General features: G+C 39.4%; 2 protein-coding genes across 3 annotated transcripts; one reads left to right on the top strand and one right to left on the bottom strand.

Annotated features, from left to right (window-relative positions):
• Nucleotides 1-4,880: 4,880 nt before the first annotated feature.
• Nucleotides 4,881-6,393, bottom strand: LOC143887341 (pre-mRNA-splicing factor ISY1-like protein). Of its 2 annotated transcripts, none has more exons than XM_077391439.1 (2): nucleotides 6,206-6,393; nucleotides 4,881-6,079 (listed from the first exon to the last, which is right to left on the bottom strand). In XM_077391439.1, the coding sequence occupies exon 2, from the start codon at nucleotides 5,992-5,994 to the stop codon at nucleotides 5,104-5,106; it is 891 nt and encodes a 296-aa protein (XP_077247554.1). In that variant the 5' UTR covers nucleotides 5,995-6,079; nucleotides 6,206-6,393; the 3' UTR covers nucleotides 4,881-5,103. The 2 variants fall into 2 exon arrangements, with proteins under 2 accessions (XP_077247554.1, XP_077247555.1); XM_077391440.1 differs by having other exon boundaries at nucleotides 4,881-6,062.
• A 5,548-nt stretch (nucleotides 6,394-11,941) lies between these two features.
• LOC143887340 (3-O-acetylpapaveroxine carboxylesterase CXE2-like) lies at nucleotides 11,942-14,074 on the top strand. Its single transcript, XM_077391438.1, has 2 exons — nucleotides 11,942-12,546; nucleotides 13,388-14,074. Exons 1-2 carry the CDS (start codon nucleotides 12,046-12,048, stop codon nucleotides 13,901-13,903), a joined length of 1,017 nt encoding a protein of 338 aa, XP_077247553.1. The 5' UTR covers nucleotides 11,942-12,045; the 3' UTR covers nucleotides 13,904-14,074.
• The last annotated feature ends 367 nt before the right edge of the window (nucleotides 14,075-14,441 follow it).

Below are 14,441 nucleotides of genomic sequence, written 5' to 3'. Positions count from 1 at the left end.
AGAAGATGAGGAGAAGATGACTATCATATCAATTCGTGAATCAGCTTGGTGTGCGTGACTCATCAAGAGGCTGACAAATATCTCACCTAGTATGAGAGGGTAGGTATCTTTGGTTGGTGGGTGTAATTGGTGGAGACAAGGAGCCTTGATCTTGGCCCTTGATCTGATAATTAATGGACCTAAAAGATAGGCTTTGTTGGAGATGGAAAGTCTCTCCCAGTTGGAGGCGAAAAAATCACTCCTTGGAGTTGTGGAGTTGTAGTACATAAGCAAGATGCCACCAAGGGAGTGTATATCCACGACATCAAAGCCAACCAATTTGTGTTGTTAAAAAACTACAAATCCATCCCCGTATGTGAGAACAAAGAGTTTCCATTGGAGGACCATCATCATAACTCTCACATTCTCCCCTTTGCACATTCGAATCATCGACACCCCGATCTTCACAATTTAAGGATATTCTGAATGATTCTTGAGAATTTGTAGTTGTGTAGCAGTTGATGGAGGCTTTATAAACTAGTCTTGCATATTACTAATGGAATCTAAATCTTGTTGAAAATCTTGTTGAAATAACGACCTACAGTTTCTTTTGATTGCTTACTAAATGCTTTAATCCTACGCACCTTCTGATTGTGTGCTATACTGTTCAAGAAGACTGTAACTTGCTCTTCAACAGTGCAATTAATGGTATCTTCAAGCCAACTTGTACCTATAAACATATGAACAAAGCATTGAACGCATTCGGACTTCATCCTAAGAAGACTAGGACAATTCTCGGCTGAGTGCACCACACAAGTTGCAAATGTATGAGGAGTGAAATTATTGTTCTCATAAGCAGCTATCGCCAAGTATCATTCATTATACTCTCCCCTCATCAGTAGTAAAGCCGATGTGAATGCAGTTATTTTAGCTGCTTCGTGTATAATCATATGCTTGGTTGACTCACGTATGCTTGGTTGACTCATCACCACTGCCCCTATTTAATAGTCTTTACTCAAATCTCTCAACTCAACTCAACAAAGCCTTTGTCCCAAACTAGTCTTTACTCAAATATGCAGGTCTAAAAGAAGCGAGATAGATGCGAATAAATTATTTTCCATTACATGTGCCCATACTTATGATAACCATAAACAAAAAGTAGAAACTACAAAATTGCTGAATTCACAATTAAGCTACAGCCTAGGTTTTAGTGGACTGATCTACAGAGTAATTCTATAACAGGTAATATTCATCTTAAAATTTTATGGACAAAATTTTAGACCCAATAATCCCACATCAGAGCCTTCAAACATCCGTTAAACACCACCACCCACTCTAGCACCTATATACGTTTTATACATTTGTCCCTTATTTCCATTTCCACAACATCAAAATTACTTAGTTTATACGGTTTGTCTTGAACATGCACACATAACATCAAAAAACATGCAAACCTGTATGTCAATGGAAAACTAAACTTTCTCAGTAATAGAACCTACAAACTGAAGGCTTTACTACTTCTGGTTTCGTAGTATCAGTAGATAAGATGAATGAAAAAAAGCAGCAAATCCTTTTCCTAAGACTCAAATAAGCATGATTGGAAATAAACAGTATATACCATACACAACAGAATCAAGCAAAGAGACGCCAAAATAGCCAACCTCAATGGGATTTAGAAATCCCACCCACAGCCAAAGGAGACAGAGAATAGTTGCAAACAAACATTGAAGAGACAGAGAAATCCCACCCACAGCCAAAGAAGACGAAGAAACTTGGTGGAATCGGCAAATTTTAAGGGTGCTGATACCAACCCTATGGATATGCAGTAGACTGAAGCTTAAGATAATATTAATTTAGTTCTGGTTATTTTTACTCCTTGAAACATGTTATTAATTTAGTACTGATTCATAGCAGAGAGGACTAGTAGGGAACGCTTAGACAGGCGGAGTAGCAGGGGTCCTACTGTATGTAAATTAAGTGTTGGGTGGATGAAGACTAGGTTTGCATGCAGAAAACATGGAGTTTAGATGGGGTAAGGTGTTTGTAGAAAAAGAGGGTAAGGTGTTTGTAGAAAAAGAGTAAGGTTGGGCCCAGGTGTTGCTTATGAACTGAGAAGTAAAAGGCTATGGGGAGATTGCTTTGATAGCAATTGGAAAACAGTATAAAGAACCCAATGTTTCTAGCAACCAGGTGCTTTAAAGAACATAATTTGCTGAGATTCATGAAATGGAGATGAAACAAAGAGCCCAAGGAAAGCCTAAGAAATGTGGTGCACATAATTATGTACAAATATTTATACGAATTACATGTTAGATGTGCTGTATGTATTACATATAAATATTTATATTAATTACATGCAAAATGTGGTAAGTACTGATCATTTCAAAAAAGTAAAAAGTGGCAAGTACAGAATTATCAAACATGCAACGCGCATGTCACTAAGCGTTCAATGTTGTGAAACCATTATGGGTGATTTTTTTGCATAGTTACCTGAAGCTTCCTAATTTGATCGGAAACTAGTTCTGGAAGCTAAATTCTTCTCGTTTCCTAAATTTAGGGGAATCACGCTTCCTATTTGGGTGATTATTTTTTCCTAAGAGTGTTTTCTTCTTTTGATAATGGCAGAGTGTATTTATAAAAAAAAAGAGTATATTTAGGATTCCAAAAAAGTATATTCAAAACTTTAAAAGCCACCTTAAGTTTCAAATAAAACTTGTGTTGATATTTTTTCCAAAAATTTAACAATAAATCTACATGAATAATACATGTAAAATTATAAATCTCCAAACTATTCAAAAAAAAATCTCCAAAAATTGTAATTATAATTAACCGCAAAGACTTCTTTACTACTTGCAACCTCTAACTTGCATTAACGATTAACCCTTCCTCCCTAACCTACTATAACCCTATTTCTTTCTATATGCTTCTTGTTCGCTTCCAATGAGGCTTATTATTTATATTTCATGTTGACTTTTGGTGATGTTTCATACATGTTTTCTCTCTATTTTTCTTGGAGCTTTTTTGCTTCCCACATTTTTCATTTTCTAGACCCCTCGCTTCCCGCTTCCGGTCCACACATCGTTTCTCGCACTCGCTTCATACTCTACCAACTATGATTTTTTGCTTATGTGACGGTTTGAGTACGTATTTGTGCTTATTCTAGCACTTCCTAAAGTTTCATCTTAAATGTCCACCATTTACATTTGTTTTCATTCATTTTTGTAGTTTTACACGTTTTCTACCGAAATTTCCATCAGAAACTGACATGTTTCCATTTTCATCACGACAAAAAAGAATACCAAATACAAAACCCAAAACCTTGGTTACATTCTTGATCGTTTATCTGGATAATATGGTGCTGACTTGGAAGTGTTCTAGTGAAATTTATAGCTAAGGGAGTTTCTAGCTAAGGAATTTGAAATCAAATACTTAGGAGAACTGAAATACTTCATTGGAATTGAGGTAGCTAGGTCAAGGATGGGCATATTTATTTCATAGATGAAGCCCTTGACTTACTCAAGGGTATCAAGAAACTTAGAGCAAAGGCTGCAGTAGGGATGAAACTCAGGTTGGGTTGAGGCCAACCCAAGCCCAACCTGAAGTAGCAATTGCCCAACCCTAACCTGACTCGACTCTCAACGTTGATAAATGATGGAGAAATGATGTTTGGTCCTCTGCATCATGCTAAAAAAATCCACTTCAAACAACAAAGGCCTATAATAATGATCGCATGAAAATGCATAAGGAATGAATGCATCAATCTTGTTATCGTTATCTCTGCCCAATGAAATCCTCATGTAATCTCTTTTGTTTATTAACAAAATCTGTTACCGTCGTCAAAAAAATGCCTAGGTCTCTTCACATAAAACTTTTGTAGGGCACGTAAGCCCCTCCATACATTGACGAACACAACCCCAATTGGACATTTGATATGCAATAGATCTAACTATTCCTATGTACAGGACATGAGAAACCTTAATAAACCAAAACTAAATGAATACCACAATCACTGCAATATGGCACCTAAGCACCATTGGGTGGAGAAAGATGTATGGTACAATGGATCACATACACAAAGAGTTATAATTGTAATAGACATGAAATGAAAAAGTCACGGAGCAATAGATGAGCCATTTCTTTATGAAAAACTAACAAATGCACCAAAACACCATGGTGGGGGAGAAAGATGTTTGGTATAATGGATCACATCCACACAGAGAAATTCATTTCGATTGACAGAGACTTATCATTGTAATACGCATGAAAGTGCATGAGTCACGGATCATTGTATGGGCCATTTCTTTATGAAAAACTAACTAGAGCACAGTAGTCCAAAAGCTTCCATAATTGGCCATAAGATATGCAACAGAATAAGTGTCCCTACGCACTTGAAAGACCTAAAGAATGCAAACCTAAAAAAAAAGTCACAAATCCCTTCAAGTTCTGCTCATCTATTGTTGTGATAACTACTTTCTAAAATAGATTGTCATCAACACTAAACTAACATCACTTAGACCAGATATGACTGTTTTCTCATGATATTACACTAGCAGGAAAATCACATCAGCCTGCTATTGGTCAAATATGGTTTCTTCAGGAATTCCACTGCATACTCATGAAAGAATCAAAGAAACTCACCTTTCGAATGATAAACGGCCAATTTAAAAAGGAACTAAATATATAGATAACTAACTTGCAAAAGTTTTACCTAAAGAAAATCCTAAAAGGCAACTGGATTCCAACAAGCAATGTGAGTTTTCCTATCAAAAATCATGAAAAGAACGTGGATCAAGACTAGAAAAAAACATCAAAGGGGTACTGAGATAACTATCATCCAAACATTTCTTCACAGCCCAATAATAAAAAACATGCCAAAAACCAAGCAAGCATATGGCAAAGACTTGTACACCCCACAACATAAACTATCAAAGTGTCCTCTTCAATATGCATCGGTGACATTAAAATCAGATAACGCTATAAAATAAACATATGACTAACAAACAAAAGATGAAAGCTCAAAAACTTCCCTTCAGATTTAGTGTATAATCCAAGTTAAAACCATTCAAAAAAAAAAAAAAAACCCCATGTTAAAATATGGAAAACATATACAACCTCAAACATAGTCTAACGTTGAACATTAAGCATGGCCTTCGCTTCAATCTGCTCTTCCAACAAATTCTCACTCATGTACTTGCTCAACAGCTCCATCTTCTTCTTCTCAACAATCAACCTCTCAATCTCCTTCTCATCCGGTAGCGGCACATGTACAACAAACTCCTGCTCTTTCTTCATCTCCTTCTCCTCATCTCTCCTCCTCTCCTCCTCAACCACATCCTCCTCCTCTTCAAAAAGTACCGGCACCGTGCTCGCAACCTCCCCACTCTTCACACTCCTCCTCGCCTCCCTCTTAATATCCTCCATCCTCTGCCATTCCTTCAAAGCCCTAGCTCTCATTTCCACCTCCGCGGGTCCCTCAACTTTCTCCAAAATCCCATCCTCATCATCCCTATACCCATAATAACTCGCGTCAATCCTCTTAAAAATCTCATACCTAGACCTCCTCTTCTTCGGCTCAGGTGGCTTCTCAAATAACTCTCTAACCCCTGGTAATTTCTTCGCAGCCCCAAAATAACGGTACCCAGGGCCTCTTCCACTAGGGTTTGGTACATCAACAATATTTCCTTCTAAATCAGTCATTTTAGCACCATGTTTGGTGTAATTTGGACCTCCTAATTCAACAATTCTACGCTCCCAATGAACTTTCTCTCTAATCAATTTGTTAATCTCATCGTTTAGGTCACGAAGACGGTGCTCCCCCAAACCCTCGTTTTGGATGTCTGCGACTTTTCGCCCGATCTCTCTCATGATCTGTTGGCGCCATCTATCGGCCTCAGCGAGATCTCGGCATTCGGAGGCTAAGAACGGGCGTCTCTCTTTGGGTTTTTTCTTCTCTTCGTTCTTTAATGTGATGAATCTGTTGAGCATAGATTGAGCTTTCTCTTCGTTTCGAGCCATCTTTGATGAGATTGTTCGGGAACAGAAAATCAAAACCCTAATTTCTCCTCTTGAAGCGCGATTTGTCTCTAGCAATTAGAAAACCCTAATTTATTGGAGGGAATGAGAGCTTGGAGATTTGCAGTGGAAACCCTAATAGAGATAGGGAAAAAAAAAATAGAGAGGGAGAGAAAAAAAAATCTGATCCTAGAGATGTGGTGGGTTCGCATACCTTGATAGAAATCGGTCAGCGTAAACAGAGAATGTCAGTCCTCAGAAAATTGCAAGGAAAAACGACTGTATGGCCTAAAATACCAGGTTGAAACCCTTCTTCTGAAACCTACTTCCCTCAAAACCCTAATATCTCTTCTTCTTCTTCTTTTTTTTGGAAAAGCAATTATATGGTGTCCCGCGTATCCATCCGGAAATATAAGAGGGAGTGTGTTAAGGGAAAAAGTTTCCCTAGAAACAAGTTTCCGCGAAAATCAAAACAACTTACGCCCCCCGTTTTAACCGGGTTGTGAAGCTACAAGCCTACAACTAGGGGTCTCAACTAGAGGTGCAACTCGGTCGGGTTCAACCCCCAAAAAAAAAAGTCAGGTCGGGTCGGGTCTTCCCAACCTGGGTTCAGTTCGGGTCGGGTTCAGATCGAGGGCTTGGGCAACCTGACCTGAGTTCAACCCGACATTTTTTATGAAAATTTATTTTTCTAAGCTTAAAAAATTCAGTTGGGTCGGGTTCAGGTTGGAAAAAAGGGTTCCCAGGTCGGGTCGGCCTCAAGCCAACCCGACCCGAGTTGCACCCCTAGTCTCAACCAGATCCACTTCGGGTTAGACCCACTTATGCCTCAGTCACAATCCATTCAAATACCAAATAGGTTGGATGGGATTTGGAGTGTTCTTCAGATCCTACTTCCTGTGTCATGGTCACGATCCATTTTAAATTGGATCGCCCATCGGAGTATCCTAGTAGGTCACACTTACATTTTACGGTTAAAATTCTAAAAAGAGGCAGGGGCATGGGTAAGGGTGAGCTGCAACAGCATTCACCTAGTGGGTTAAGAAAGTCAATGGCTGTAGAAGGAAAAGAAGAGGGCAAATCAAAGACTTGAGACAGATAAATGACAATACTTAAAAATAAAAATCGTTTGGAAAAATGGATAACTTATTTTTACTAAAATACCCTTGAAATAATACTCAATTTTATATAAATAGAGGGTATTTTGTAAAATAATATAATAAAATTGGATTTAGGACTGTCCCACGGGCTTTTGTTAGGGGGCTGTTTGGATACGTGGATTTTAGAATTCGGGATTTCTTCAAAATTATAGCTAAGAGACAAGAGAAGAAGCAGACCAGCCGTAGTTTTTAACTCATTTTTTACTTCTCACCCTTCTTTCCGTCAGCAAGAGAGTAGCAGATCCTCCCATATTTCCAGGTTTTAGAAATCTCAGGATGCAGGAGAAATTTTTAAAACCTGAATTTCTCACTTAAATCTAATAAACGCTGTCAGGACAGAATACAGCAGCTTGGTCATGAACCCTCTTTTACACTGTTTTCAAGCTAAAAAACTGGATTTCTAAAATCCGCGTATCGAAACAGCCCTAGGTGTCTGGATTCAATTATTAATTTTAGATCAGGGCCAACAAATGAACAATTTGGATCTTTGAACAAGGTGGGCCCAAGTTTTTTTTTAAAAAAATTACTTGTTATATTTCTCTTCATATAGATCCACATATAAAAAAAATACAGTGGGGCATAAACAAATCTAAAACAATCAATTTGTTGGGCTCCATTGAGAAGTTGTGTTGAAGAGAGAGTAAGAAAGTTGTGAGGGTGTCTACGGTTTGGAGAGGGAGAGAGAGAGAGAGAGAGAGAGAAACCTCACAACTAGGGGTGCAACTTGGGCCGAACTTGACGGGTTCAACCCGAAAAAAAATGCCGGGTTGGGTTGGATTCCAGTCGGGTCGGGTTCGGGTTGATAAACTTTAACCCGAGGTGCTTCCGGGTTGGGTTCGGGTTGAGGTGTTGGACAACCCGACCCAACCCGTAACCCGAAGTCTCACTGTAAAAAAGTTCGAAATTTGAAATTTGTAATGGCGCAGTGTATTTCTCACTCAAAACGTGACAGCTAGGTCTCTTTTCTCTTATTTTTAATTCGATGATAATAATAATTGTCCTTTTGACAACCGAATGCCATCACGTCTCTTCTCTTCTCACCGTATCTGGCGTGTCTACCTCTTACCCTTCCATTTTTTAAAGGGCAATGATATCCTAACCCTTCCATTTTTTATGGATATTCCATTTCCTCGTTTTCATTTTCAATAGGATTCAATGGACCCAATATATGTGAATACATTGAAGATAACACTCACTTTTGAAGAACGATTCTATGCCAAAGAAGTTTTGCACAAAAAATCCCTTTGCACCTGAAGAATCTTGCCGAAAGCCATGGCTTGCTTCTAGGCAAAATTTATTGATGAGAATGTAATGGATTTACACTTTTATTTCCTGCAACTGACTTTGATTTTCGCTGTAAGTTTTGAGATCAAGGTTTTTTTTTTTTTTTGAGTTTTTCCCTATTTCCCTCCCCTTTTTTGTTTTTTATTCTCTCTCTCTGCAAGTCAGTTTGGACGATGCTTTTTCTTTTTCATTTTTAATTTTAATTTTTGACAAAATTTTCCTCTGTTTTTTTTTTCCTATTTTTGAATTTCTGTGGTTGGAAACCGGGTTGGTCAGGTCGGGTTAGGGTGGAAAGAGTGCCGGTCGGGTTGGGTTTGAGTTGGCAGTCCTCGGGTTGAGTCTCAGGTCGGGTTAGGGTTGAACCTAAGCATCTTACGGTTGGGTTCGGGTTGAGGACAACCCGACCCGACCCGATTTGCACCCCTACTCACAAGTCACAACCTGGTACCAGGGAGCGAATTTATCCCCTCCCAAGAAATAACTTGAAGCCCCGCTCAAGTTTTATTTACATTCACATTAATATATAGTGATCTCTCTATATAAGTCATAACCATATCATTTTTCTCTTAATCATGAAACAAAAAGATATTCTAAGGTCTTGTTTGGCTCACAAGAAATTTCTTAGGAGGATCTTTTGTTTCCAAAATTTAGACGGAAATAATAAATTTTAGAGATATCACTGTACATTCACTATTTTTCGAAGTAATTCTAGACAAATCAAAATGCTTGTCTCATCCCGTTTGACTTCTTTTGACTTCATATTCCACTATTTTCTGAGCCACTCTGAGCAATCAAACGGAGCATAAAGATCCGTGTAAGTAAACCTTGACCTCTGGTGGTTCAAGTCAACCTTTTCACATGTAATCTAAGAATGGAAAAGCATGAAGTTTGGGAAAGTGTTTCTTTTCCAAACTTTTCTAGAAAATTCCTTCAATCCAAACAGGGCCTACTCGATGTTTTGATAGTTTTTAGAGTTTTATAGTTCGGGGATTTTCCAAAAGAACTATCCTAGTATACCAAGCCTTCTAGTTTGAAATTTACAAATAGAGTCATCATGTTTGAGCGGATTTTCCAAAGCCTTCTTGTATGCCAAGCTTTCTAGTTTGAAATTTACAAATAGAGTCATCACGTTTGAGCGGATTTTGCAAAGGGCAGTAATAAATCGACCCCCATGTATCTTAAATTGACCAAGGGTCGATTTAAGATATATGGGGGTCCTTTTATCACTCCCCTTTTGGCAAATTGTCTTGTTAATCGATTTGTGACCAAATTGTTTTTTTTACGCATAAGATAACCAAAATATCCTTAAATGCGAAAAGATAAAAATTGCCTCAAGTAAAAATCTTGATTTAATTTGGGGAATTTTACTTTTCTGCCCTTCAACAGATTTTGGGCCCACTCCATCAAAACATGAGGTAAAATTTTGGGACCCACCTGATGCATGAGTTTGACCGGAGGTGGTGCGACCCACCCTATCAAAATATGGTGTAAAGGGTGGGGTCCACCCTATTCATGGATTTGGTTGGAGACAGTGGGTGCACTCATGGGTGTAAACTAGTAGAAATGGTGACTGATGCGTGTAAAATGGTGGACCCTACAATAAGCATGTGTTTGGGTAGAGATGTCGCACCTATCATTTCAAAACAAAAATAGTGGGCCCACCCATGCTATATATGGGAGTAAAATAATAGGCCTCATTATAGCAAAACATGTGCCAGATCAATAATTCAGGTTAAATATTGGGACTAATCTTTTAAAAATTGGGTTCTATCTATAAAATTGGACTACTAAGACTATATGACCAGACTAGTTTGGATTAGACCTCGCAAATCCAATCCGTGCCCGCAGGTTGACCCAACCCACCTGCAAATTTGCGGGTACAAGTCGACATTTGAGTGACCCGTAAAAAATGACCCATGAGTCACCAACCCGCAAAAAGAGCGGTTGGGTCGGGTCAACCCGCGGGTACCTGCAATTCGTTTTTTCCTTTTTTTTTTGGGTTCAACTGTTCATGTCATGGAGTGGCTGGAATAGCGGAATTAAAATTAGAAAAGAACCAATGATTGAGATTGGATCATTGGGAAAACCCTAAGTATATAGTATAATTGTATAAAGATTTAATGGCAATAGCCTGTTCAGTTTGCTCTGCATATAGTAAGGGCTCTAGCTCAGATTCTGTTACTATCAACAATGTAAGGCTCCAGCGTTCTTATGTTTAGGTGTGTCAGTTTGGGCTTGGGCTCGAATCCTTAACGAGTCGAGCTGAGCCGAGCCGAGCCGAGCCCGAGCTAGGCTAGGCTCGGCTCGTTAATATATACACTAAAAGGGTTGTCTAGGGAGTGAAAGGGGGAGGCAAAATATATCACTTCTTTTTTGGAACCCCATTTGTTACTTGGACCACACCCCGTGGTGTAAAGAGAGTAGTCAAATTACACTAGATAGGGTTGTCCAGGGAAGATTACGGCTGTGAATATATCATTGCCCTATATATAACCAGAGCTCGGTAAGGCTCGTGAGCCTGGAGAGCTAAGCTCAAGCCTGGTTCGAGCCCGAGCCGAGCTCTTGAGCTTAACGAGCTGGGCCGAGCTCGGCTCAGCTCGGCTCGTTTATACCCCTACTTATGTTTTTTTGTTTTTTGTTTTTTCTAAATCTCTTCTATGCATGAATACACCCCCTATTTTTCAAAATGAACGGTACAACCCACACCATAGGATGATCCAAACCGTCCATTTGATGGGCCACAACGTAAATAGGTCGTGCCTAAAAAATCATTACCATAGGATGATATCAACCGTCCGATCTATAGAAGTTTCGGAGGTAGTGTTAGAAGATGGGTAGGATCAAAGGATCCAAAAACGACTGATGTCATGTTGGTGGCAGCCACGTCATCCAAGCCAAGGTCAATCTTCCCATTGCAAGCCAGTTCCATAATCTTTTCCTTTAAGGCAAAGCATTTTTCGATCGGGTGACAGACCACTAGATGGTAGCGACAAAACTTAGGGTCATTGCTTTGTCATGCTTCTTAAAGTGCACTTGCTCATCAGTCGTAACACAAACACACTACTCTATTTATGAATGAGGCCCTCGAGAGCAGCCCACCCAACTCCTCTTACTCCCATAACCTTGGTTCCTTTCTCTGGCACCTACATTCAAAACTGGGAAAACTTCCTTAGATCGGACGGTTAGAATCATCCTATAGTAATGATTTTTTGGACACGACCTATTTACATTGTGGCCCATCAAATGGACGGTTTGGATCATCCAATGGTGTGGGCTCTACCGTCCATTTTGAAAATTAGGGGGTGAATCTATCACCGCTCAAAATGTGGCCCATCTAAAGAACGGTTTGGATCATCCTAAGGTGCTGACCATACGGTACTTTTTGAATAAAGTCAAAAGTGCCTTCATCAAAATACAGTAGTGATGATATCATTTTCCATATTTAAATACATAGGCCCAAATATTCCACGATCATGGTACCCACAAATTGTCCCGAACCACAAACATATTATTCAACGACGACGACGGCTTGTAAGAACTTATCTCTTTCATCAAACTTTCAGTCGTATTCTAACTTTCAACTGTTCAAACCAGAAAAAGAGAGAGCACCATGAAAGCAGGGGAGGGAGAAAGAGAGAGCATCATGAAAGCAGGCGAGGGAGTTTCTTCTCCTGAAAAGTCCGAAGACCCGTTCGACTACTTGAAGATCCTCCACAATCTATATGTGTCGAATACCCGACCCTACACTTTCCCTTCTTCTTTTCCAATCGGAGAAGAAGACTCTGATGCTTCCCATTCCCGACCCGTATTCTCCAAAGACGTACCCTTTAATCATGCCAACAAAACCTGGGTTCGTCTCTTTCGACCTGCGAATTCCCACGAAAAGCTCCCCATCATAATCTATTTTCATGGCAGTGGATTCGCCCTCTATAGCGCAGCAACTACATTATTCCATGACTCCTGCGAGCGAATGGCGAAGGAATTACCTGCTCTAATCGTTTCGGTGGAGTACCGACTCGCACCAGAGAACCCACTTCCCGCTGCTTATGACGATGCACTCGATGCAATCCGGTGGGTCCAAGACCAACATTCGGGCGAGCCATGGTTGAAGGTTTTGTGAAACAACTAATTACTCCTTTGTACATGGCGTTATTTAACTTTTTTATACTTTAACACTCCTCCTCACGTGTGGCCTCTCTTTTTAGGGTTGATCTACACGTGGCACATGTGGCTTCCCTTTTGAGTTTGCCATTAAATATGGATTTTTAATATCAAGGAGTTTTGAACCTAGGAACTTGCTCTTATACTGGCTCTCGGAATGGTCGAAGCCATACTCAATCGAAATATTATCCAAACGCATCTCAAGTAGTTGTAGTAAACTTAAAGCTTTAAATTTCAGTCCGAAATTTTGGGTTTGGTCGATTACGAAACCGAAATCAGTTATACCCAAAACTTTATTTTATTTCGGTCAAAATTTTGAAATTTCGACCAAAATTTCATCTTGAATTTAAGGGATTTCACCCAAAAATCAGGATTTTTGATAATTATTTAGTAATATCTCGAAATTTCAAGACTTTAGAAATTTCGGTCAAAATAAATTAGGAGATAAAATAGCAGTTGAATAGATTTCGTCAGATTTTGGCCAAAATTTCAGTTTCGGTGAGGACATAAACGCATTCTGAAACCGAAATTTGAAACCTTGGTAGTAAAACCTGACGTATTTACCCTTTGGCTTTTCTAGCGATACTAATATATCTAAATAATTGCCGGTCTATCAGACTATAATGAAACACAATTTTTGTCTTTCTTCCAGACGAATACGCTATTGAGATCTTTTCCCCGAACGTTACACTCGAACCCATGATGTGGTGGCTGCTCTAATAACCTGTGCAACAACCAATTACTCCAAAAGCTTAAGCTATGGCATTATCTAATCTTTTATACTTTAACAGGTTTTTGGTGATTTCTCTCGTTGTTTTCTTATGGGTGTAAGTGCGGGCGGCAACATAGTCTACCATGCTGGCTTGTGCGCAGTGGGCCTGGACGACCTTCAACCATTGAAGATAGTGGGGCTTATCTTCAACCAGCCTTATTTTGGTGGCGTTGAGAGGACTGAATCGGAGCTAAGATTTGAAAATAACCGGAGCTTGCCACTCTATGCTTCTGATCTGATGTGGCGTATGGCTCTGCCGGATGGGGCAAACAGGGACCATGAATATAGCAACCCTATGGCTAACAAGGAACGTGATGTAAGAGAGGTGATGCTACCAAAATGCTTGGTGATTGCTAGTGGAGGAGACCCACTGTTTGATCGTAACCATGAATTCGTGAAGATGCTGGAAAGGCTTGGGGTCGACGTGGTGGCCCGATTCGACGAGGATGGTTACCATGGCGCCGAGTTCTATGATGGCCAAAAGGCCCAGACTACGTTGATGAATGTTCAGGATTTCATCTACTTCTCTTCTTGATGACATTGATGACGCTTAGATGTTTTGGTTTAATACTTTTCACTTCCCTACCTGGGATTTGGCTTTAATAGTATTGTATTCGATCATGTATTTTCTTGCTTTGATAATATCATGGTACCAAGCAGTCTCTTTATAATAAAAGATTAAATAACGCCATCTCCATCAGGTTTAGTTTTGGGAGTAATTGGTTGTTTCACATGGTATCAGAGCAAAGAGCAAAGATCCTGAGTTCAAGACTCCTTGATATTAAAAATTCACATGTAATGGCAAACCCAAAAGAGGTCCGAGGTTCAATCCCAGCTTGCCTATCAAAAGAGAAAATGCTAAAGACATCACTTGTCAACGCCATCCATTTCACTTACAGAGCAAGGAACATGGAAGCAGGATGGGTTTACCATCACATGCTTTTAGTTGAGTATCTATTTACTACTCCTACTCATGATAACACAAGAATTCGGTTTTTTTGAGAGCCCACACGCACAAATCGCAAGTTAGGAAAGTGAATCTCTGAAAATTAAGTAAAATTATGTCGATTTAA

The sequence above is a fragment of the Tasmannia lanceolata genome, unplaced genomic scaffold (genome assembly GCF_043159265.1).
Source record: "Tasmannia lanceolata isolate RefF3 unplaced genomic scaffold, GAP_Taslan_0.1 ptg000012l, whole genome shotgun sequence".
NCBI classification, from domain to species: Eukaryota; Viridiplantae; Streptophyta; class Magnoliopsida; order Canellales; family Winteraceae; genus Tasmannia; species Tasmannia lanceolata.
This window is presented reverse-complemented; position numbering and strand designations above follow the sequence as displayed.